At 38.6% G+C, this 25,016-nt stretch overlaps 1 protein-coding gene across 9 annotated transcripts in view; it reads right to left on the reverse strand.

The window, feature by feature from the left end:
* The window catches only part of CNTN4 (contactin 4), a 950,427-nt gene that overhangs the window by 188,158 nt on the left and 737,253 nt on the right, over positions 1–25,016 (reverse strand). For 8 of the 9 annotated variants that reach the window (XM_082345360.1, XM_082345356.1, XM_082345357.1 and 5 more), the window contains one exon: positions 5,838–6,035. The exons of the other annotated variant lie outside the window; for it this stretch is intronic. In XM_082345360.1, the coding sequence (XP_082201486.1) occupies positions 5,838–6,035 (198 nt within the window). The remainder of the gene's footprint in view (positions 1–5,837; positions 6,036–25,016) is intronic. 9 annotated transcript variants of the gene reach the window in all.

Below are 25,016 nucleotides of genomic sequence, written 5' to 3' on the forward strand. Positions count from 1 at the left end.
CCTGTGTGGTGAGTTGTAGTTGATATTATGTGGCCTGTGCAAATGCTGAGACTGGAGTAACGTAAGGTAGAGAGTTGTGACTGGCATCTCAGAAAACAACTAGAAGGACCCTTAAGATGTAACTTATTATAAATCACTCATTTTTATAGCTAAGAAAACTGAGGACCAAGGAAACGGCATGATTTGTCTCACATGAGTTAGTGGTAGATCTGGGACGACACCTCAGAATCCTATGACTTTTTTTTTCTTCTTGACTTTTAGTGCTACCCTTCTTTTACTGCATCCTAGGTGATGCCACAGCAAACAAGATAAAGCTGGTTGGCACCGATGATGGACATTCTCAATCCTATGTTCAGCACGTCTGTTTCTGTCCCACCTTAGACTGCTCTGAAACTGTAGGCTGCTAGGGTTTATCAGGTGGTCTCTTGTCCAGTAGGTTAAAATTTGATTTAAGTTGAGAAGATTAAATGCTTCAACGCTGACCTTGTTCAATGTTTTCATGGCTAAATAAAATTAGGCTTGGGGAAATGGGTCAGGACTTAGAAAAATATGGTCAGTTATTTTGTTATATTGAGAATACAGATTTTTAATAATTTAAATTTACAATGAAGTATAATAAATATTCAGAAAAGTGTTTTACATTTTAACGTCCAAAGACAATATATATAGTGCATATAAATACATGTATATTTACACACACACATTGTACATATATATGCTTATCAATGTATAAAAATATGGGGATGGAGGAAGGAAAGAGAGACAGAGAGAGAGAGAATGTGAAATTCTAAGATAGGATAAATCCTTTGTTTCCTGTTCCCTAGTAGCTCTTCTACTGAGAGTTCTAATTAGCGGTAATATTCAAAAATACTTAACAACCAATGTGCAAAACAAAGAACCATCAGACACACACTGGCTGTAAACTGCTCAACATTTGTCTTGGTTCTAATAAGCAAAATAAGGAACTGCCCAACCAATCCCCAGCCAGTCTCAAGGAAAACACAGAAAAAAGGCAAAGGCCATACAGTAATTTTTCATGCTCAGTTACGTACCTGTTTATGTAAAGTACATAAACAACCTCACAGACCCGATCTCATTTTCCCAAGACTGTCCTAATTTTTGCTAATTTTTTTCATCTTTAGCCATTTTAGAGCAAGTCAGGGGTAATAACTAAAGACAGAAAAAGCAGCCATTATGATTATCATCTAAATCTATGATTTCTCTCATGGTTATGCTGCATGGGTGGTCCATTACCTTTGTTTATGGAAATACAGGTACAATTCTTTGAAAACTGTGAAGGAAGCACACAATGGGGCAAGCTCATCATCAATAACCAGCAACTGGGTTAATATTGATCCTTGGACTACTTCAGTATCTGTGGTAAAAATAACTATGATATATCTTTCTCAATTAAATCTTTTTCTTTCACGGTACCAATGCAACTGGTGCACTTTCCCACATAATGAGTTTTATTATCATTTCAAAGCAGATTTGAAAATACCTAGATAAGGGACTTTGCTGGTCGTCCAGTGGTTAAGACTCTGCACTTCTACTGCAGTGGGCGCGGGTTCGATCCCTGGTTGGGGAACTAAGATCCCGCATGCCGTGCAGTGTGGGAAAAAACCCAGATAAATAAATATTAACTCTAATGTAAAATTCTCTCACATTTGTCCAGCTCTCAGTTTTATAGCACTTCCTCGTGATGAACACTACAAATAACATACAGTTATTTAGGAGAATTCCAAAAATAAAATTTGCAAAATCATAATGTAAATATGTAAATCCAGAGGCCAAAAAATCTTTTCTGAACCTCAGTTAAATAGCATGGTAACTGGAGACTAAGAATTTGATCCCACTGCTGTCCTGACTTACTTCTCTGGTCCTTAGTTCCCTTCTTTCTCGAAGAATAAAGGTGTAAAATTGGGTGATCTCTAAGTGCCTTCTAGATCCAATAAAATGTGAATATCCCTTTCACCAAACATTTTTCTAAAACAAAAAAAAAATCTCTAATCATTGAAGAAAAATGAGAAAACACAGAGAAGCAGAAAGAAAATAAATTAAGAACGAAACATTTTACCACTAAAAGTTAATTGCTTTAAAGTTTAACACTGTTAGCATTTTGGAGAGTAGGATTCCAGCTTTCTCTGTCATTCTCCACATACATTTTACAAAACAAGGATAACACTATCCACTCACTCTGTAATCTGGTTTTTAAAAATATAATTTGTGGAGCATATCTTAGGTAGGGAAGTTATTGATGTACAAAACAGTACTGCTGTTTTGTCACTGTTCAAAGCAGTTTACCTATAATTTCACGCACGGAGTAGGCCTCTGAGGTAGGTACTGCTATCCTCATTTGACTGATGAGAACACCATGAGGTGAGGTTAAACTGATGTCCAAGGCCACGTCGCTAATAAGTGGTGGGGCTGGATTCCATCCAGGGAACCTGGCTTACCTCCTCAACACCCTGCCCTACATTTCAGTCATGATCTGAGATGTAGGCAGGGGTGAGCCATGTGAAGACCCGGGGAAAAGGGAACAACAAGTATGAAGGTCTCGCAGAACCATAGTGTGTTGGGGGAGAGAGCTAAAGAGGGTCAGTGGGATCAACATGGAGCACATCGCCCTTGGTTCCTGATAGGAACATGGACCAATGGGAGTTGTCTGCTGTTCACTTCTTCTGACTCACTGTAACCTTTGGGGCTGGAAACAGCCACAGTCCAGACTGCTTAGCTGAAACTCTAAAGAAATAACCTGAATACTGAGGATACCTAGCTCTTTAAGCTACATCTGCACTTAGCAAGGGAAATGATCGGCCACGCCAATGAGGTCAGTGCAGGCAAAAAGCTCCATTGCCTTGCTTATCCACATTTTGGAGGCAGAAGGAGGCTATGAAATTTTGAGTGAGCTTCAATTATCGAGATGCTTGTACAAATTCTATACTCACCTTGCACTTAGCAGTCTAATATACAGTCACTAAATACCAGATTGTGCAGAACGATAATTTCATTGATTTTACTCTCACAGTGTACACTTCAACAAGAATGTCACTTTTATTTTGCAATCTCTTCTTGATTTATATTTCCCCTTTTCTCTTACCTCCAGACAAGAGCTAATTAAATAATCTATTTTGTGCTTAGTAATACAGTTCGAGCAGCCATTTTATGTATTCCAGCCTAAATAGGAAAGACATATTATGAATTTTCACCATGCAGCTCTCATGGAAATTAGAAATGAATGGGCATTAATTGCTGAAGAATGAGATCCTTAGCCTGCTAATTTTGTGATAAAACATTCTAATAAAACACATTTGTCATCTTTATGAAGATATACTGGGCAAGTCGAGATAAATCTAAAAGCCAAGCAGAAGGCAGAGTTGTGGCCAACTTGTGTCACCTAGGAAGACTGTGGACTTCCCGTGTTCCTGAATTTTTGTTCCTTCTCTCTGAAGCAGCAACTCTGGGTGATGTTTCTCCTGGGCTGTGTCTTAGTGTATCAAAGTCACTATTTGACTATATTTTCTCCTTGATATACCAAAATGGATAACACCACTGAACAGACATTTTGGCATAAGCGTATTATGGGCAGAGGCCAGAGGGGCTGTATTTTTAAATAATTCAGTACAGAATGCCCCTGGAACGCATATCTTGAAACAGATTTTTTATCCTTAGATCTAGAGAGACGGCACTGATAGCTTTTAACAGAATCGATCCTTTGCCTACCTTTCTCGTTAAACTGATGAGATAGTTCCGTTTTATTTAGTGTAACTCAGCCTAATGCAACACAGTCATTTAACATTTGCCATGTGGCAAGCACTGCTGCACCCTCGCACCAAACTGGATGAAAACTGTGGTCTGCGCTGGATCGCATGTCAGTGTCAGCGGGGTGGGGGAGGGCAGGCTGACAAGTAAATATGAATACACCAGATGAATATTATGATAGAGAGATGGACCAAGAAGCACAAAACAAACAATTCTTTCTGTTGCCAAGGGAGAAGTCATGCTTTTGGCTTCATAAATAATGACTAAAATAATATTCTGAATTTCTCCCTTGTAAACCCGTTCAGTAAAACCATTTCAGTAAATGGCATTCCCATCCACCCAGCTGCTGTGCCAGAAACCTATGTGTCATCCTCGATTTTCTCTTTCACCACCTCCCACATCCAATGCATCAGCAAGTCCTGGCAGCAAACTGCAAACTATATCCTGAATCCATCCCCTTCTCTTCTCTCCACTGCCACCCGCTAGATCAAGCTGCCATCGTTTACTGAGTGAATTACAGCAACAGTCTTTAACTGGACTTCCAGTTTTGACCCTCACTTTTTAAAAAGTCCATTTTCCACACAGTAGGCTAAGCAATCTTTTAAAAAAACATACATAACTCTCTTACATAAAACGCTTGAATGGCTTTTCATTTCACTTGAAATAAAATACACTCTCCAACCTCAACTCAAACCACCCTCTACCCTGGTCACTATGCTCCATAAGGCTCACTTTCTCTTTGCTCTCTGAACATGCCCAGTGATTTATTTTTAGGCCTCAGGGCCTTTGCATGTGATGTTAACTCAAGTTGCCTGGAAAGCTCCTCCCTCTGATCTTCACAGGAGGGACTTCTTATCATTCAGGTGTCAGCTCATGTCATCCCTTCAGAAAGGTTTTGCATGACAACCCTGTCTAAAGTAGACATTCCGCCCCACAGAACCTCTGTTTCACCATACTCATTTATTTATTACTATCTAAAATATTGCATTTTGGGTTTTGTTTATGCTTGTTTGTTTGTACCTGTATCCTTTGAACAATGTAAATGCCATGAGAAGAGGTCTTATGGTTTTTGTTCACTGGTGCCCAGAGTAGTGACTGCCACAGAGCAAGTGCTAAATAAACATATGTTAAATGCATGAATAAGTAGATGAATGATTGAAATCTACATTATTTGCTCAAAAATTCAAGCTTGGTCTATGCTGTAAAGATGCTCAGATTTTCTCTGCAGAGGTGGTTTGAGAAGGCACCCGATACAGCATAGTTGGGGGGAGGGGTCACACAGACATGACCTCCTGGAGAAAGTAATATATTTGAAGAAACTGGAAGGACCAGTACAAGTTAGTCAAGAGACCAAGAGAAGGAAGAGCATTTCAAGAAGAGGGAACAGAATACATATAAAGACTCATTGTGAACGTACAAGGACTCATGGTGGGGAAAAGGCATGGTGCTATTAGAATTTGGCATACAAATCGGCAAGATTGTCTTCAAAACGCACATGATGAATTACCATATACTGTTATGTCATCCATCTAAGTAAGTAAAGTGAAATTCATATATTTTCTTGAAATTCTTACCAAAGTGTGGGAAATTAAAACTTCTATCTCAAATAAGGCTTGACATTCTTGCATTTCACTGTGGTTGGAACTATGTCTTCAGTATCATAAATCCAGAAGTTATTTGGATAATTGAGAACTTCTCTTTGGACACTGAATACTAAATTACATAGAATTGATTAATGAACTAATTGTTCAGCCTTCTACTTCATTTTGCCTGTGTACACAATTTAAGTGGAAAGAAACAAGAAATAGATTCCTTTGTTATTTATAGTCACCTAAATCCACATTCCATTCCTGTTGAGATTAGCAATTAGATTTCTAATTAGTTTTCCAAAATGGATTCGTGGGTTTATTTCTTACATAAGTGTAGGAAATATAGGTACTGAATGTAGAAAGCATTAAACTTTTCTTAAATTTAATTGACACAGTCAAGCTTTGCATGCCAATAACATAACAACCTCCTGAACTCAACCTATGATCACAAAAAGCAGAATTACGAAAATCCCTTAGAAAACTCACCATCATTTCTCAATATTAGCGGTGTGGGTGGCCCCAGGACCTTTTGGTTTGTCACTGTATTTGTAACCACACAGGTATAATTTCCAACATCTGATTTTTCTACTTTGGCAATATACAGATTCCCAGTCTCTTGAGAAACGAAGCGGCGATTATCCTGATAGGAAGGGTATTCATTGAAAATCCAGGCATAGCTCAGCTCTGAAAGCAAAAGGAATCATCATTACAAATATGTCTTTTATAAGAACTCTACTGTACCCATGAAAGAACTGGTCAAGTTAAAAATTCATATTCCTGCCCAATGGTCCTTTTTCAGCCTGCTAAATATCAATAGGAAGTAATTACAGTGTCTTAAAGCATTTATAGTCTTCCTATCATCAGTCAGTAAGATTTTATTCCTATATAACTAGAAGGTAAACTGATAGCCGATTAAGAGAAGTCCAATCTCTTTAAATCAAGGGAATAAGCATTTATAGTTTGCTAAGCATGTGTCAAGCACCATGTAATTAGTTACAGAGCTAATGCTCAAATTACAGACCCAGAGAGTCTACAATCTTGATATACCCTGGAAACTATTTAGATCACTTCTTTCATTTTATAGATAATAATCATAATAGTACATCACGGTGCCACATACTTGCATAGTACTTTGCCATTTCCAATACATTTTATAGTTTTCCATTAACTGAGAAACTTTGGCACAGAGGAACAAAGTAACGAATCTAAACTCAGCCCTAGTTAGAGAAAATTCTGAGTCTCAATCCAGTCTTTTCCCAATGCCTCTTACTCTTAATGCAAATTCTCACTCCTTTCTCACTTGTGAGGTTGAACTCCTTTCCCACTATTTTAGTGAGATGGGGATTTAATATTCTAGCAAATACTCACTAAACATACAATGACTGCTTGCCTGGTCCCATAAATGCAAATCTGTATTTTAAAAAAATTAGCTGAAAAAATTATTACATAGGTAAGGGAGTGACTATAAAGTCACCGTCAAAGAGCAACCTTCTCACAAACACTTATTCATCCCAGAATGCCAGTGGGATGAGCGTAATAGGCAGTCATACCTGAAAATATTCCTTTGAAAGATCTAATTTTTCTTAAGAACTAGGTGAATGTTTTGTGAATGAGCATGTTAGCCCATGCTTTCAATTTCAGAAAAGAAACCTAAATGACAGCGAGTTTAAATGATCTGCTGCAGTGAACTACTGTGCTCTGAGGAAACCAAACTTCTTTAGCTCCAGGCATTCCATGATTGCTCTCTTTAAAGTGTGATCCCCAGATTTGTTCAAAGCTGGACAAGTGATATAATACCCACTGGCACTGATTAGCCATCATGACCTGTTTTATTTTCAAAAGTTATTTTAGGCCGGAAGAGGAAGCAACTAGAGGCAAAGGGAGTCTCAGGTTTCAGAACTAGTTGGCTGTGTTCTTGTATGCTGCTTTTTAATATGATCCTGGCCTAAATTCTAAATGTATGGAGTGTCCTTGGAAAATGGCAGAAAGGTCACCTCAGCTTTGTATAGAGAATACTAACTATTGGAAAAGGCACTTGCTGTTTAGTACTTCAATGAGTCCCCAGTTGTAACTGGCCTCAATAACTGAATGTGAAACAGGAAACATATTCTGTCTTAATAACCCACTGTTTACATACAAAGGAGGGGTCATGCAGATTTCCTTCCCTTTATCACTGGATTATAACATTTCTGTATGCATTATTTTAGAGAGATATAATTATGTTTATATGAGAAAGCTAATCATTTTATTTACATATGTGCATGTAATTATAAATAACCCCATGCTGATGTCAAGAGGATACTCGGTGTAAATAAACAAGTGCTTCCCAAAAAGCTAGTTACTTCCTCAAGAAACTAAAATCTGGGGGAGGAAAGGCCCCTCTAATAGGTCATGAAGAAGTACCATGTGATACGGCAATTTCCCCATAGAAACAGGAGATTTAACAAACAGCACAGAGTAATGTGCTCCTTTCTCAATATGGTATGTGAGTTTCAGGAAAACCAAGTAATCTCTGAGCTTCTCAATTTTCTCATATGAACAATGAAGAGAACACTGCTTATCCCCTAATTAACTATAAGAGAGTTTTAAGAATAAATTAACATATCCAAAGTCACAAGGTAGAAGTTAGAAAGTAATTTACCAGCAAAATATTAAATAACACACACTTCTCCAAGGAGAGTTATAATCAAATATATAAACTGTGTATATATATTTTTTCCTGAAGATATTTTTCAAAACTGTTGCTAGTGGCTAGTGCCACAAGGCTTTCTTAATTTTGTAGGAGAAGGACAGTTTAGTAACTAGAAAGTTGTATGGACCATGGATATCAGGAAAAAAGACATCTGCTTTGTTATTTTCCTAATTGGTGTCAAAAAAAAAAATGACGAGAAAACCAAAATTCAAACCTGTATTCCATAAAGAAAGCCATTTAAATTTAAACACTCTCCCTTTCAACTTCTTAATCCATCAAAAGGGGATAATTAATAAATGTGATACAGGTATGTGGTGACGATCAAGTTACGTGAAAGCTGAGTCATAAGCACATCTGTATCATTAAAAGTTAATCATTTTTAAAGTAAATATAAGAACAAAAGTCAATTAACATGCTGTTGATCTATTTAAATTATTTTGGTTTCACTGCTTTTGTTACTTAGTGCTTTAGTAGGAGATGCAAACAACCATAAACATATTCTGCAGGATTTTCTAAACTGTGGTCCTTGGAATATTTATTCCCTGTTAACAGAAGTTCTTTACACCCCCGTCTACCTCAAATTTAAAAAGGTTGCATGACCAAATGACTTTAAGAAGCACTGGATTAAGTAAAGTTTAACTGATTTGAAAATTTTTCCTTTCAGGACTTGCAAGAGGTTTTTAACATGCCAATGTTTCTCAAATTTCTCAGAGAGTATGTAAGCCATGCAAACTTATTTGATATAGAACTGCCTCCCAACCGCTCCACCCACACACTGTTTTTCTAAAAATTTATTAAGCCATCACAAAACCTAGGCTGGGAAACCCTGAACTAATGCAATGATTTCAATTCAAGAAATGGTAAGTATAATATAAAGATTATTAACTGTATTACTTCAGTTCTGGGGAAAGCCATTAAGTTACAATAAACAACAGAAAACAACAAAATGTTGAAATAAAGTTGCAATAAGTTTCCAAAACTGTAATAGTAATATAACACTGTAACCATTTCCAATGCTGTAGACAAAGGAACAAACCATAGTTCTGAAGACAAGTCTCAAATGGACTGTGCTAAGGATGGTAACTAACATCAATTCAACATGCAACCTTTGTAAAATACTGTCGAGCCCCAAAGTGTAAAGGTTAGCCAAAGAATCTTGGCTGGTGCACTGGTGAGATCACGTTGAGCTAAACGCTGAGCCCCTTGAAGGGGGAAAGTCTCTAAAAATGATATTAATTTATTTTTCTTCACAGTAAAGAGCACTACCTGGAATACTGTATTTTTATTTGTCCACAACAATAAGTAAGGAGCATGAGTAATATAATATAATGATAATGCAGACATCAAAGCAGGAAAATATGTAGTAAGACTAAAAATTATACAACATATAACTTGTCTTATCTGTTCTTTTTAAAGGTATGAAAGAGGAACAAAGCTGAAGGCATCACACTAATTTCAAACTACACTACAAGCCTGCAGTAATTAAAACAGTATGGTATTAGCATAAAAACAGACACATAGATCAATGAAAGAGAATAGAGAGTCCAGATATAAACCTATACACATATGGTTAGTAAACTTCCTACTAAGGAGCCAAGAATATACCATAGGGAAAGAACAATAATTTGGTAAATGACATTGGGAAAACTGGACAGTCTACATGCAAAAGAATGAAACTGGAACACTATCTTGAACCATACACAAAAGGTAACTCAAAGAGGATTAAAGATTTGAATGTAAGACCTGAAACCATAAAACTCCCAGAAGAAATAATAGGCAGTAAGCTCCTCGACATGGGGTTTAGAGATGATTTTTTGAATCTGACATCAAAAGCAAAAGGTAAAATAAGCAAGTGGGACTGCATCAAACTAAAAAACTTCTGTACAGTGAATGAAACCATCAATAAATTGAAAAGGCAACCTAATGAATGGAAGAAAACATTTACAAATCATATATCTGATAAGGTGGTTAATATCCAAAAAATATAAAGAACTACAACTCAGCAGCAAAAAAATAAATCTGACTAAAAATGGGCAGAAGCTCCCTGTTGGCTGTTTGGCCTGAGGCGACTCAGCACTGGAGCCTACTCGGCTCTTTTTATTTTTAACATCTTTATTGGACTATAATTGCTTTAAAATGGTGTGTTAGTTTCTGCTTTATAACAAAGTGAATCAGCTATACATATACATACATTCCCATATCTCTTCCCTCTTGCGTCTCCCTCATTCCCATCCTCCCTATCCTACCCCTCTAGGTGGTCACAAAGCACCAAGCTGATCTCCCTGTACTATGCTGCTGCTTCCCACTAGCTTTCGGTTTTACATTTGGTAGTGTATATATATCCATGCCACTCTCTCACTTTGTCCCAGCTTACCCTTCCCCCTCTCTGTATCCTCAAGTCCATTCTCTAGTAGGTCTGTGTCTTTAGTCTCATCCTGCCCCTAGGTTCTTCATGACCATTTTTTCCTTTTTTTTTTTAAGATTCCATATACATGTGTTAGCATACAGTATTTGTTTTTCTCTTTCTGACTTACTTCACTCTGTATGGCAGTCTCTAGGTCCATCCACCTCACTACAAATAACTCAATATCATTTCTTTTTATGGCTGAGTAATATTCCATTGTATATATGTGTCACATCTTCTTTATCCATTCATCTGTCTATGGACACTTAGGTTGCTTCCATGTCCTGGCTACTGTAAACAGAGCTGCAATGAACATTGTGGTACATGACTCTTTTTGAATTATGGTTTTCTCAGGGCATATGTCCAGTAGTGGGACTGCAGGGTTGTATGGTAGTTCTATTTTTAGTTTTTTAAGGAACCTCCATACTGTTCTCCATAGTGACTGTATCAATTTACATTCCCACCAACAGTGTAAGAGGGTTCCCTTTTCTCCACAACCTCTTCAGCAATTACTGTTTGTACATTTTTTGATGATGGCCATTCTGACTGGTGTGAGGTAATTTCTCATTGTAGTTTTGATTTGCATTTCTCTAATGATTAATGAGGTTGAGCATCCTTTCATGTGTTTGTTGGCAATCTGTATATATTCTTTGGAGAAATGTCTATTTAGGACTTTGCCCATTTTTGGATTGGGTTGTTTGCTTTTTTGATATTGAGCTGCATGAGCTGCTTGTAAATTTTGGAGATTAATCCTTTGTCAGTTGCTTCATTTGCAAATAATTTCTCCCATTCTGACACCCGGCTCTTTGGTGGGGCTAATGGTGGACTCTGGGAGGGCTCACGCCCAGGAGTACTTCCCAGAACTTCTGCTGCCAGTGTCTTTGTCCCTGCAGTGAGCAACAGTCATGCCCTGCCTCTGCAGGAGACCTTCCAACACTAGCAGCCGTGTGGCTGACAGGGTCTTGGTGCTCCGGCCGGGTGTCAGGCCTGCTCCTCTTAGGTGGGAGAGCTGAGTTCATAACATTGGTCCACCAAAGACCTCCCGGAGCCATGTAATATCAAATGGCGAAAGCTCTCCCAGAGATCTCCATCTCAACGTTAAGTCCCAGCTCCGCTCAACAACCAGCAAGCTACAGTGCTGGACACCCCATGCCAAACAAATAGCAAGAAAGGAACACAACCCCATCCATTAGCAGAGAGGCTGCCTAAAATCATAATAAGGTCACAGACACCCCAAAACACACCAGCAGATGCGGCCCTGCCCACCAGAAAGACAAGATCCACCCTCATCCACTAGAACACAGGTACCAGTCCCCTCCACCAGGAAGCCTACACAACCCACTGAACCAACCTTACCCACTGGGGGCAGACACCAAAAACAACAGGAACTAAGAACCTGCAGCCTGCGAAAAGGAGACCCCAAACACAGTAAGTTAAGCAAAATGAGAAGACAGAGAAATATACAGCAGATGAAGGAGAAAGGTAAAAACCCACCAGACCAAACAAATGAAGAGGAAATAGGCAGTCTACCTGAAAAAGAATTCAGAGTAATGATAGTAAAGATGATCCAAAATCTTGGAAATAGAATGGAGAACATACAAGAAATGTTTAACAAGGACCTAGAAGAACCAAAGAACAAACAAACAATGAGGAACAACACAATAAGTGAAATTAAAAATTCTCTAGAAGGAATCAATAGCAGAATAACTGAGGCACAAGAACGGATAAGTGACCTGGAAGATAAAATAGTGGAAATAACTTCTACAGAGCAGAATAAAGAAAAAAGAAAGAAAATAATTGAGGAAAGTCTCAGAGACTTCTGGGACTACATTAAACACAGCAATATTCGAATTATAGGGGTCCCAGAACAAGAAGAGAAAAAGAAAGGGACTGAGAAAATATTTGAAGAGATTACAGTTGAAAACTTACCTAATACGGGAAAGGAAATAGTCAATTAAGTCAAGGAAGCACAGAGAGTCCCATACAGAATAAATCCAAGGAGAAACATGTCAAGACACATATTAACCAAACTATCAAAAATTAAATACAAAGAAAAAATATTAAAAGTAGCAAGGGAAAAGCAACAAATAACATACAAGGGAATCTCCATAAGGTTAACAGCTGATTTCTCAGCAGAAACTCTGCAAGCCAGAAGGGAGTGGCAGAACAAATTTAAAGTGATGAAAGGGAAGAACCTACAACCAAGATTACTCTACCCAGCAAGGATCTCATTCAGATTCGATGGAGAAATTAAAACCTTACAGGCAAGCAAAAGCTAAGAGAATTCAGCACCACCAAACCCGCTTTACAACAAATGCTAAAGAAACTTCTCTAGGCAGGAAACACAAGAGAAGGAAAAGACCTGCAATAACAAACCCAAAACAATTAAGAAAATGGTAATAGGAACATACTTACCAATGACGACCTTAAATGTAAATGGATTAAATGCTCCAACCAAAGGACATAGACTGGCTGAATAGATATAAAAACAAGACCCGTATATATGCTGTCTACAAGAGACCAATTCAGACCTAGGGACACATACAGACTGAAAGTGAGGGGATGGAAAAAGATATTCCATGCAAATGGAAATCAAAAGAAAGCTGGAGTAGCAATTCTCTATTTTATCAGATAAAATAGACTTTAAAATAAAGACTATTACAAGAGACAATGAAGGACACTACATAATGACGAAGGGATCAATCCAAGGAGAAGATATCAAAATTGTAAATATTTATGCACCCAACATATGAGCACCTCAGTACATAAGGTAAATGCTAACAGCCACAAAAGGGAAAATCGACAGTATCACAATCATAGTAGGGGACTTTAACACCCCATTTTCACCAATGGACAGATCATCCAAAATGAAAATAAATAAGGAAACACAAGCTTTAAATGATACATTGAACAAAATGGACTTAACTGATATTTATAGGACATTCCATGCAAAAACAACAGAATACACTTTCTTCTCAAGTGCTCATGGAACATTTTCCAGGATAGATCATATCTTAGGTCACAAATCCTTGGTAAATTTAAGAAAATTGAAATCATATTAAGTATCTTTTCCAACCACAATGCTATGAGACTAGATATCAATTACAGGAAAAAAATCTGTAAAAAATACTAACACATGGAGGCTAAACAATACACTACTAAAGAACCAAGAGATCACTGAAGAAATCAAAAAGGAAATCAAAAAATACCTAGAAACAAATGACAATGAAAACACGATGACCCAAAACCTATGGGATGCAGCAAAAGCAGTTCTAAGGGGAAGTTTATAGCAATACAATCCTACCTCAAGAAAAAAGAAACACCTCAAATAAACAACCTAACCTTACACTGAAAGCAATTAGAGAAAGAAGAACAAAAAAACCCCAAAGTTAGCAGAAGGAAAGAAATCATAAAGATCAGATCAGATATAAATGAAAAGGAAATGAAGGAAACAATAGCAAAGATCAATAAAACTAAAAGTTGGTTCTTTGAGAAAATAAACAAAATTGATAAACCATTAGCCAGACTCATCAAGAAAAAAAGGAAGACTCAAATCAATAGAATTAGAAATGAAAAAGGAGAAGTAACAACTGACACTGCAGAAATACAAAGGACCATGAGAGATTACTACAAGCAACTATATGCCAATAAAATGGACAATCTGGAAGAAATGGACAAATTCTTAGAGAAGCACAGCCTTCCAAGGAACCAGAAAGAAATAGAAAATATAAACAGACCAATCACAAGCGCTGAAATTGAGACTGTGATTAAAAATCTTCCAACAAACAGAAGTCCAGGACCAGACGGCTTCACAGGCGAATTTTATCAAACATTTAGAGAGGAGTTAACACCTATCCTTCTCAAACTCTTCCAAAATATAGCAGAGGGAGGAACACTCCCAAACTCTTTCTACGAGGCCACCATCACCCTGATACCAAAACCAGACAAAGATGTCACAAAGAAAGAAAACTACAGGCCAATATCACCGATGAACATAGATGCAAAAATCCTCAACAAAACACTAGCAAACAGAATCCAACAGCACATTAAAAGGATCATACACCATGACCAAGTGGGGTTTATCCCAGGATGCAAGGATTCTTCAATATACGCAAATCAATCAATGTGATATACCATATTAGCAAATTGAAGGATTAAAAACCATATGATCATCTCAATAGATGCAGAGAAAGCTTTTGACAAAATTCAACACCCATTTATGATAAAAACTCTCCAGAAAGTAGGCATAGAGGGAACTTACCTCAACATAGTAAAGGCCAAATATGACAAACCCACAGTCACCATCATTATCAATGGTGAAAGACTGAAACCATTTCCACTAAGATCAGGAACAAGACAAGGGTGCCCACTCTCACCACTGTTATTCAACACAGTTTTGGAAGTTTTAGCCGCAGCAATCAGAGAAGAAAAAGAAATAAAAGGAATCCAAATCAGAAAAGAAGTAAAATTGTCACTGTTTGCAGATGACATGATACTATACACAGAGAATCCTAAAGATGCTACCAGAAAAGTACTACAGCTAATCAATGAATTTGGTAAAGTGGTAGGATACAAAATTAATGCACAGAAATCTCTTGAATTCCTATACAGTAATGATGAAAAATGTGAAAGAGAAATTAAGGAAACACTCCCATTTACCACTGCAACAAAAAGAATAAAATACCTAGGAATAAATCTACCTAAGGAGACAAAAGACCTGTATGCAGAAAACTATAAGACACTGATGAAAGAAATTACAAATGATACAAACAGATGGAGAGCTATACCGTGTTCTTGGATTGGAAGAATCAATATTGTGAAAATGACTATACTACCCAAAGCAATCTACCAATTCAATGCAATCCCTATCAAATTACCAATGGCATTTTGTATGGAACTAGAACAAATCATCTTAAAATTTGTATGGAGACACAAAAGACCCTGAATAGCCAAAGCAGTATTGAGGGAAAAAAAAGGAGCTGGAGGAATCAGACTCCCTGACTTCAGACTATACTACAAAGCTACAGTAATCAAGACAATATGGTACTGGCACAAAAACAGAAACACAGATCAATGGAACAAGATAGAAAGCCCAGAAGTAAACCCACGCACCTATGGTCAACTAATCTATGACAATGGAGGCAAGGATATACAATGGAGAAAAGACAGTCTCTTCAGTAAGTGGTGCTGGGAAAACTGGACAGCTACATGTAACAGAATGAAATTAGAACACTCCCTAACACCATACACAAAAATAAACTCAAAACGGATTAGAGACCTAAATGAAGACCGGACACTATAAAACTCTTAGAGGAAAACATAGGAAGAACACTCTTTGACATAAATCACAGCAAGATCTTTTTGGCTCCACCTCCTAGAGTAATGGAAATAAAAACAAAAATAAACAAATGGGACCTAATGAAACTTCAAAGCTTTTGCACAGCAAAGGAAACCATAAACAAGACCAAAAGACAACCCTCAGAATGGGAGAAAATATTTGCAAACGAATCAACAGACAAAGGATTAATCTCCAAAATATATAAACAACTCATGCAGCTCAATATTAAAGAAACAAACAACCCAATCCAACAATGGGCAGAACACCTAAATAGACATTTCTCCAAAGAAGACACAGATGGCCAAGAAGCACATGAAAAGCTGCTCAACATCACTAATTAGCAGAGAAATGCAAATCAAAACTACAATGAGGTATCACCTCACACCAGTTAGAATGGGCATCATCAGAAAATCTACAAACAACAAATGCTGGAGAGGGTGTGGAGAAAAGGGAACCCTCTTGCACTGTTGGTGGGAATGTAAATTGATACAGCCACTATGGAGAACAGTATGGAGGTTCCTTAAAAAACTAAAAAGAGAATTACCAGATGACCCAGCAATCCTACTACTGGGCATATACCCTGAGAAAACCATAATTCAAAAAGACACATGCACCCCCATGTTCATTGCAGTACTATTTACAATAGTCAGGTCATGGAAGCAACTTAAATGCCCATCGACAGACAAATGGATAAAGAAGATGTGGCACATATATATGATGGAATATTACTCAGCCATAAAAAGGAATGAAATTGGGTCATTTGTTGAGACGTGGATGGATCTAGAGACTGTCATACAGAGTGAAGTAAGTCAGAAAGAGAAAAACAAATATCGTATATTAACGCATGTATGTGGAGCCTAGAAAAATGGTACAGATGAACTGGTTTCCAGGGCAGAAGTTGAGACACAGATGTAGAGAACAAACGTATGGACACCAACGGGGGAAAGCAATGGGGGATGGGGGTGGTGGTGTGATGAATTGGGCGATTTGGATTGACATGTATACTCTGATGTGTATAAAATTGATGACTAATAAGAACGTGCTTTTTTAAAAAAAATAAAATAAAATTCAAAAATTCAACAACAACAAAAAAACTACAATGAGGTATCACCTCACACAGGTCAGAATGGCCATCATCAAAAAATGTACAAACAATAAATGCTGGAGAGGGTGTGGAGAAAAGGGAACCCTCTTCCACTGTTGGCAGGAATGTAAATTGATACAGCCACTATGAAGAACAGTATGGAGGTTCCTTAAAAAACTAAAAATATAACTACCATACGACCTAGCAGTCCCACTACTGGGCATATACCCTGAGAAAACCATAATTCAAAAGGAGTCATGTACCACAGTGTTCACTGCAGCTCCATTTACATTAGCCAGGACATGGAAGCAACCTAAGTGTCCATCAACAGATGAATGGATAAAGAAGATGTGGCACATATATACAATGGAATATTACTCAGCCATAAAAAGAAACAAAACTGAGTTATTTGTCATGAGTGGGTGGACCTAGAGACTGTCATACAGAGTGAAGTAAGTCAGAAAGAGTAAAAGAAATTCCATATGCTAACACATATATATGGAATCTAAAAAAAAAAAAAAAAAAGAAACCATGGTTCTGAAGAACCTAGGGGCAGGACAGGAATAAAGACGCAGATGTAGAGAATGGACTTGAGGACACAGGGAGGGGGAAAGGTAAGCTGGGACAAAATGAGAGAGTGGCATGGACATATATACACTACCAAATGTAAAATAGATAGCTAGTGGGAAGCAGCCGCATAGCACAGGGAGATCAGCTCGGTGCTTTGTGACCACTTAGAGGGGTGGGATAGGGAGGGTCCAAGGAAGGGAGACGCAAGAGGGAAGAGATATGGGAACATATGTATACGTATAGCTGATTCACTTTGTTATAAAGCTGAAACTAACACATCATTGTAAAGCAATTATACTCTAACAAAGATGTTAAAGAAAAAAAAGGGCAGATCTGAACAAGTATTTTTCCAAAGAAGACATACTGATGGCCAACAGGCACATAAAAAGACACTCAACATCGTTAATCATCAAGAAGATGTAAATGAAAATCACAATGAGCTATTATCTCATACCTGTTAGAATGGCTATTATCAAAAGGACAAGAAATAAGAAGCATTGGAGAGGGTGTGGAGGAAAGGGAACCCTTGTGCACTGTTGGTGGGAATATAAATTGGTGCAGTCACTATGGAACACAGTATGGAGGTTCTTCAAAAAATTAAAAATAGAACTTCCGTATGATCCAGCAATCCCACTTCTGGGTATTTACCTCAAGAAAACTAAAACACTAACTTGAAAAGATATCTGCTCCCCCATGTTCACTGCAGCATTATTTACAATAGCCAGGTATAGAAACAACCTAAGTGTCCAGTGGTGGATGAATGGATAAACAAATCATATATAAATATAAATACACACACACAGAGAATGGAATATTATTCAGCCATTAAAAAAAGGATTAGGGGCTTCCCTGGTGGCACAGTGGTTGAGAATCTGCCTGCCAATGCAGGGGACACAGGTTCGAGCCCTGGTCTGGGAAGATCCCACATGCCGTGGAGCAACTAGGCCCGTGAGCCACAACTACTGAGCCTGCACGTCTGGAGCCTGTGCTCCGCAACAAGAGAGGCCGCGACAGTGAGAGGCCCGCGCATCGCGATGAAGAGTGGCCCCCGCTTGCCACAACTAGAGAAAGCCCTCGCACAGAAACGAAGACCCAACAAAGCCAAAAAAATAAATAAATAAAAAAAAAAAAAAAAAAAAAGATTAAATCTTGCCATTTGAGACAACATGGATAGACCTTGATAGTATTATGCTAAGCGAAATAAGTCAAAGAAAGAAAGATGATTATCACGTGATCTTACTTATATGTGGAATCTAAAACACAAAGCAACAAACCAACAAACCAAGTTTATAGATATGAAGAACAGACTGGTAGTTGCCAGAGGCAGGGGGTGAGGTAGTAGGAGAAATGGGTGAAGGGCATTAAAAAGGTAAAAAACAAACTGAATTTATAAAATCTTAAAACAAAACTCCCTAGCAATTCCATTACCTCAACAGAATGATAGCTATTGTTTGGAATACCTTTTCAATTCTTGCCTATATGCCTGTAGGCTTTTCATGATTTTAACCATAGCTTAAATATTATTAAGGAAAAAAAAAAAAAAGGGAACTCTCTAGCGGTCCAGTGGTTAAGACTCAGCGCTTTCACTGCTGAGGGCCCAGGTTCGATCCCTGGTCAGGGAACTAAGATCCCGCAAACCACGCGGCACAGCCAAAAAAAAAAAAGTTTTTTTAACAAAGCAAAAACCCAACAACAACCAAACAAAAAATATGACAATTCTGAGGCCTAGAAAAGGTAAGACTGGAAAGTCAGAAAGTGGCAAAACAGACTACATCTTAGGCCTTCTACCTGCATTCCCATTCCAAAGCTCCCTCCCAAAGCAGTAAAAGCTCTTGAAGTTTGAAAGCAAGGAGTTAGTATTGTTATATTACTCACGAGACAATGCAGTTTTCCCCTAAGAACCAGTCTATTTTTATCAGAGCAGAACATTAATTCACTGGGTTACATGAAATGCTAACCACATTCTGAAAAAATAAAGCCAAGTAAATAAAACAAAATAAATGCTCATGTGCTGTAAAAATGTATCCCACTCCATCTGATTTCCTTAGGGACTTTGATGCAATATTTATACTTGTTCAAACTTGACAGATTTCTTTTGATAAGTTTTCACACACTAATTGCTCTGGAAGTGACAGACAGTTCCTGTCCCATTGGCAATTTTTATCAACTGAGTAAACAGATACTTGGAATGCAATATTTAATAGACTGTGAGGTTTCTGATGTTCAACTGAAAAATACTGAGACTGGTTAGAATGTGAAAGCTATTAAGGCAGAAGGACCTAGGGATGGTTTTCTAACTCGTAGCATCTCAGTCTATAGGAAATTAACTATGAAACATCACCCTCTTAATTGGTCCCTTCTTCCATATCTTTGGGCCAACAGCGAAGGATGTTTGTTTATTATTTTTAAAAGAAGACATCAATCAAGGAGTTTTCAAATTCAGGTACTCACTGAGCAAGTTTACCCTCTGATCAGAGTGCTCAAGATGAATGCTCTTAACCTCACCTTGATGCCGCCTAATTTCTTTCTAGAGTCATATTATGTTGCACGACATTCTGAGTCATATCCCAAGGGGTAGCAAAGATGTCAGTTTTCAAAGATACCTTTCTTAATCCTCAAAGTTTTAAATTTGAAAGGGGCCTAAGTCCAAGCCCTGTGATTTCACAGATCAGGAAGCTGAGGCCTAGAGAAATTACATGCCTGGATGACAGGCTCACATTTGATAAGTGGGCAGAAATGGGATGACGGGGTAGTTGCAATATTCACATGAGCTAGTTCTGTTAGCAAGCCATATGTTCCTCTCAGGATTTAATCTGGAGCTAGAAGAGATCAGTTTTCTTTATCCGTAAATTTAAAGAGTAGAATTAGATGACCTCTAAGTATCTTCCAGCATTAAAATCCCATGATTCTAAAAGCACGCCATCAAATCCAACATTCTGTTTTGACAAATGAAGAAAGTGGGATCCAAAGAGACCCAGTAACTTGCTAAGATTCACACAGGTAGTTTATGCGCAGGTCAAGAACTAGAACTTTTATACACACACACACACACACACACACACACACACACACACACACGCACACACAAACAGGCATACGCACTTATATCTGAGTTAAGCTGTGCTGTGTAGAAGGATAACTGAATTGATAGTCAGGAGACCTGGATTCTAGTCCTGGCATTGCAACCACTTTGGGCTTTGAACAATTGTTTCAACAGTGTGAGAGCCTCCTGATCTTTAGATAGATTTATACGCACCTCTCCTACATTTTGCACAGTCTTGTGAGGTTAAATTTCAACTGAGATATGATTCTAAGCAAGTAGATGTGAAAAAATGTATTTTAAATGATTCTACAAATGAAATAGGCTTTGAGAATGAAGTCATTGGTTTACTTGTTGGCCAAATATTTACCCGGCATTAACCATTTACAAAAGCGTGGAGCTCAGTGCTGGAATGGAGAGCAGCTAGAAAGACAGGCATCACAATCAGTGGGCAGTCTGTGTGGGCAAAGGGGCAGAGAGCATAATCCAGTGGAAAGATCCCTGAATTTGGTGTCAAGAAACACAGACTGAGTCTTGGCTTCAGTGCTTCTCAGCTACAAAGTAATTTCTACTTCTCAGTTTTCTCATCTGGAAAACAGGGCTAATAAAAAGAACACCTGTCCTGCTAGGTGGACATCAACTATGTTAACTGAAGTCAATTTTTTAAAGATTCTGCTGTTTTTGTTTTGCTTTGTTTGTTTTTGCTTATAAACTGATCGATAAGTCATTTGTCTTCCTGTGACCTGAGGAGAAGGGAGACATTATACATTGTGAGTAATCTCATTAATTCCGGAAAAAAAAAGAACTCAGCGAGGAACCTTAAACACAAAGCGGCCCTAGTTATTATGCACCATAAACAGGTAGTGGGAGAGTCAAAGAAAAGAGTGTGTTTTTCTGTATTGAAGTGATATCCCAAGAGGGGGTGACTGATAGACTTCTGACGTCTGAAAGCTGAAGCCTCTGGATGACACCTCTAATACCAAGACACTAAATGATCAATAGAAGTATATTTGAATAGCATCTTGGGAAGCAGGAGTGGAGGGGAGGTGTCTGAGAGGAGCTGAAATTGAAGGGCTGGAATAGGACAGATATTGTACCTCTGTTAATTAGAAGATGGACTTATGGGCGTTTAACACCTATGATAATGGCCACAGCCCTTGACAACTTAGGTTGCTGAAATCATGGCTGTGGCTTAAAGGACCCCCGTTATAGATGCTCTGTGCCCCAGAGAACTGGGTTTAAACAAGAAGCCCATCATCAAGCAGGACCTCCCAGGGTTCAGACACTGTTTTGCATTATTCATTAGTGCTGAGTGGAGTAGGGATGGCATATATGTATCATTTGGACCAGCAGTCGCCATGCCTTCTCTCATGGCAGACACTGCAAATTGACTATGCCAGACACAGATTCACAATCCTCAACGCGGCGCTTCAGGCCGTTACCTCCAATCAATTCATGTTGGCACATGAAGTCAAACCTTTTTACCATCTTTGCAAAAGTGATTTAGGGGAAATGAAATGGTGACCATGTGAGGCAAGGATTAGATAAGACCCAGTGCTAAAACTCATCCAAACTCGTGGCAAGCATTTCTAAAAATAAGCCTCCTGACTAAGCCTCCTGACCACTCACTGCATTCAATGATTTTTAGTACATGATCTTTATTCACTCAGATGTGGCAGTGGAGGTATGGGAAGTAAGATGGAAAAAGAGTATTTTCTAGTCATGTATACAGCTCTTGAATATTGCTCTTCTGTATGGCTTACAATTTCCCCCATTTTATGGGTGACTTCTTGTTTTTTTGTCTCTATTTTATTGGGAAATTGGACAGTTTTCTGGAGTATAAATTTTCTTTAAACATTTTTAGGTGGAAGTTTACGAATTTAACTTGAAGGCAATTTAACACATTGTTCTGACAAAAAGCCAGAAATGAGTGTATGATGGAATTGGTATAAAACTCACACAAATTTAAAGGTAAAAGGAAAAACTTCAACAAAATCTGTACTTTGCAGTGGATTGCTTTAGGATATGCTCCCAGATTCCCAGGGGCAGATGCTGACTCTCCTTTGCTCTCAGAAATGGATCAGTAAAAAAGTTTGAGAAATACTGCCTAGGCCTGGAGTCAGCAAACTTCTATACTCCAAGGGAAGAAGCCCTATAATTTTTAGACAGAATAGCATCCTTTCTGTTAGCATAGTCAGACTCTTGAGTGGAGGCAGGGGAGTGATGGCACATGAAATGGATTTAGCTTACAAAAGTGTGTGTGTCTTTTATGGCTTAAACTGTTTTGAAAACACTGAAAATCAAATAGACATCTAGATAATTAGGGTTTTCTTGAAACTCAAACACAGTTCTTAAATATCAGGCTTCAAGAGGAATCAGGGGGGTGCACACAGCACCCAGTGCTCTAGTGGGTCCCCAGCTAGAGTGAGCTCGAGAATTATCAGAAGGGCTTGTTACTACACAGAATGTTGGGTCCCACCCCCAGAGTTCCTGATTCAGGATGTTGGGATGGGGACTGAGAATCTGCATGTCTAACAGGCTCCCAGGTGCTGCTGCTGCTGCTGGTCTGGAGACCACACTTGGAGAAACACTCCTTTAAAAGGCTGACTACATTAGGCTCTCATTCTATCAGGGCAACAACTGGCAGAGCTGAGCACCAGCTTCCCACTTGGAAGCAGGCAAGCGGTCTTCTGTTTGCCACAGTCTCTACCAATCCCTAGTGTACACCAGGCCCGTATTACTCAGGAGGCAATTTAGCTTGTGAGCTCTGCTTTGGTATCTAGAAGGAAAGACAAATCAAGATATGGGAGTGACCCTTAGTTGCGTGCTTTTGTTCGCATGTGAATGGTACTGGGGACCATAAACACAAGCCAACCTGAGTATTTTGACGAGATGAAGGTGGAGGTGGTGCTGAAACCACACAGAATCAGCATCAGAGCTTTGCGTGATTCTAACAGGGAATGGTCCAGCCTGCTCACTGTGGTCAAACTAGGAAGGCCACAGCACAGCTGGAGAAGACTAGAATGGGCAGATGAAAATACCGTTCATTGGGGATTACAGGATTTTTCTTTCAGTTATTTGTTAAATATTGAGCATTTAAAGGAGTCAAAGTAGCACCCTATTTTATGAAGAGCTCCAACAACAGCCAAAGTTCATTTGAGAAGTATTAATCCCGTGAAGCATAGATACCCTTCAAAAGCCAAGTATAAAATGTGAAAACCACATAAAAGTTGACGAGCTCATTGCCCAATTCTAGAAAGAATACCACTTTTCCTGGGGTAGTGGAAGAACAGAACATCAGATGACAAAACTCTTTCAGCTTAATATTTATGCCCTCTTCATACAATGCCTTCCCCCAGATCCAAGATATCTCTAGAAGGAGTAAATTTCCTGTTGCAGGGGGAAGGGCAAATGCAATCAGCATACAAGTCCTGTTTTTTGCACCCATGGCTGTCTCACCATTACCTCTCATTGGCTTCAGGACATTCATTTTGCCAACTTCAGGCTGACTGCCACTCCACGCCAACCCACACACAACTGCCAGATTAATCCTTCTATGGAACCACTCTAAATCAGGCCCCTCCTTTGCACACAGGTCTTTTGTGAGCCCCCATGCCTCTTGGATTAAGTAAAATGCATCAAGCTAGTATTCAAGTCCTTCCAAAGCAGGACTCCGTATTATCTAGTCTTAGCTTTCCACACTTCTTTACATGTAGATCTATATTTGGGAGAGGATTCCTCAAGCTGAACTCTACAAAACTCCAGGGGGGCTGAGGAGGGGCAGCCGTGATTAATTTATTCATACAATACATCCTTATTCCCTCAGGGATCACTTTTTGATACAAAGATGAGGCACCAAAGGAAGGCTCTGCTCACCCTGTTTGGCTTTAAGTAGAGAGCTCTGTTGTAAATCTTTTGGGTGATTTGCACTTCTCAACAAAATTGTATCTTAAGGAAGGTTCATACTGCTAAGTAGGTTCGTTTAAGGTAACATGGAAAACCAGTCACTGCTCCCCTGAGAGTCTCCCTGCCGAGGCCAGTGCACTGTCTTCCCAGGATTCCCTTCCCACTTCTGCTTAACTCAACCACTGCCTTCTACAAAAAAAGCCATTTTCTGGCCTGGGAAATATAAGTGGTCTCTCCTCAACAACCAAATAAGCATGTGTGTCTTTTCTGCCTCATAGCAACTGCACATTCTCTCACATATTAAAATGTTTTTCCCATATGAGAATGGTTCAATCGCTTGTCTCCTCTCCGACTACCGAACTTGAGTACTACTTGTGCACCAGAATACGTACGGCAGGAGAACACAGGTTTCACTTTGGTCCCTCACATTCTGAAAGCAACTCAGGTAAACACTAGTTGAATTGAACTGAAATTCCAAATGTCAGAAGTTTCCGGGAGCCACAATTTCATTACTGAACTCGAGGCCCAGAGTGCTAGTGAGAAGTAAGTTAACTGCAAATAAGAGGCTACAAGGCTTTCATCAGACCACTGATGGCAAATCAAAATCACCGAAATCAGAGAAGGGCAAAAA

The sequence above is a fragment of the Balaenoptera borealis genome (genome assembly GCF_965194805.1).
Source record: "Balaenoptera borealis genome assembly, chromosome: 12".
NCBI lineage: Eukaryota > Metazoa > Chordata > Mammalia > Artiodactyla > Balaenopteridae > Balaenoptera > Balaenoptera borealis.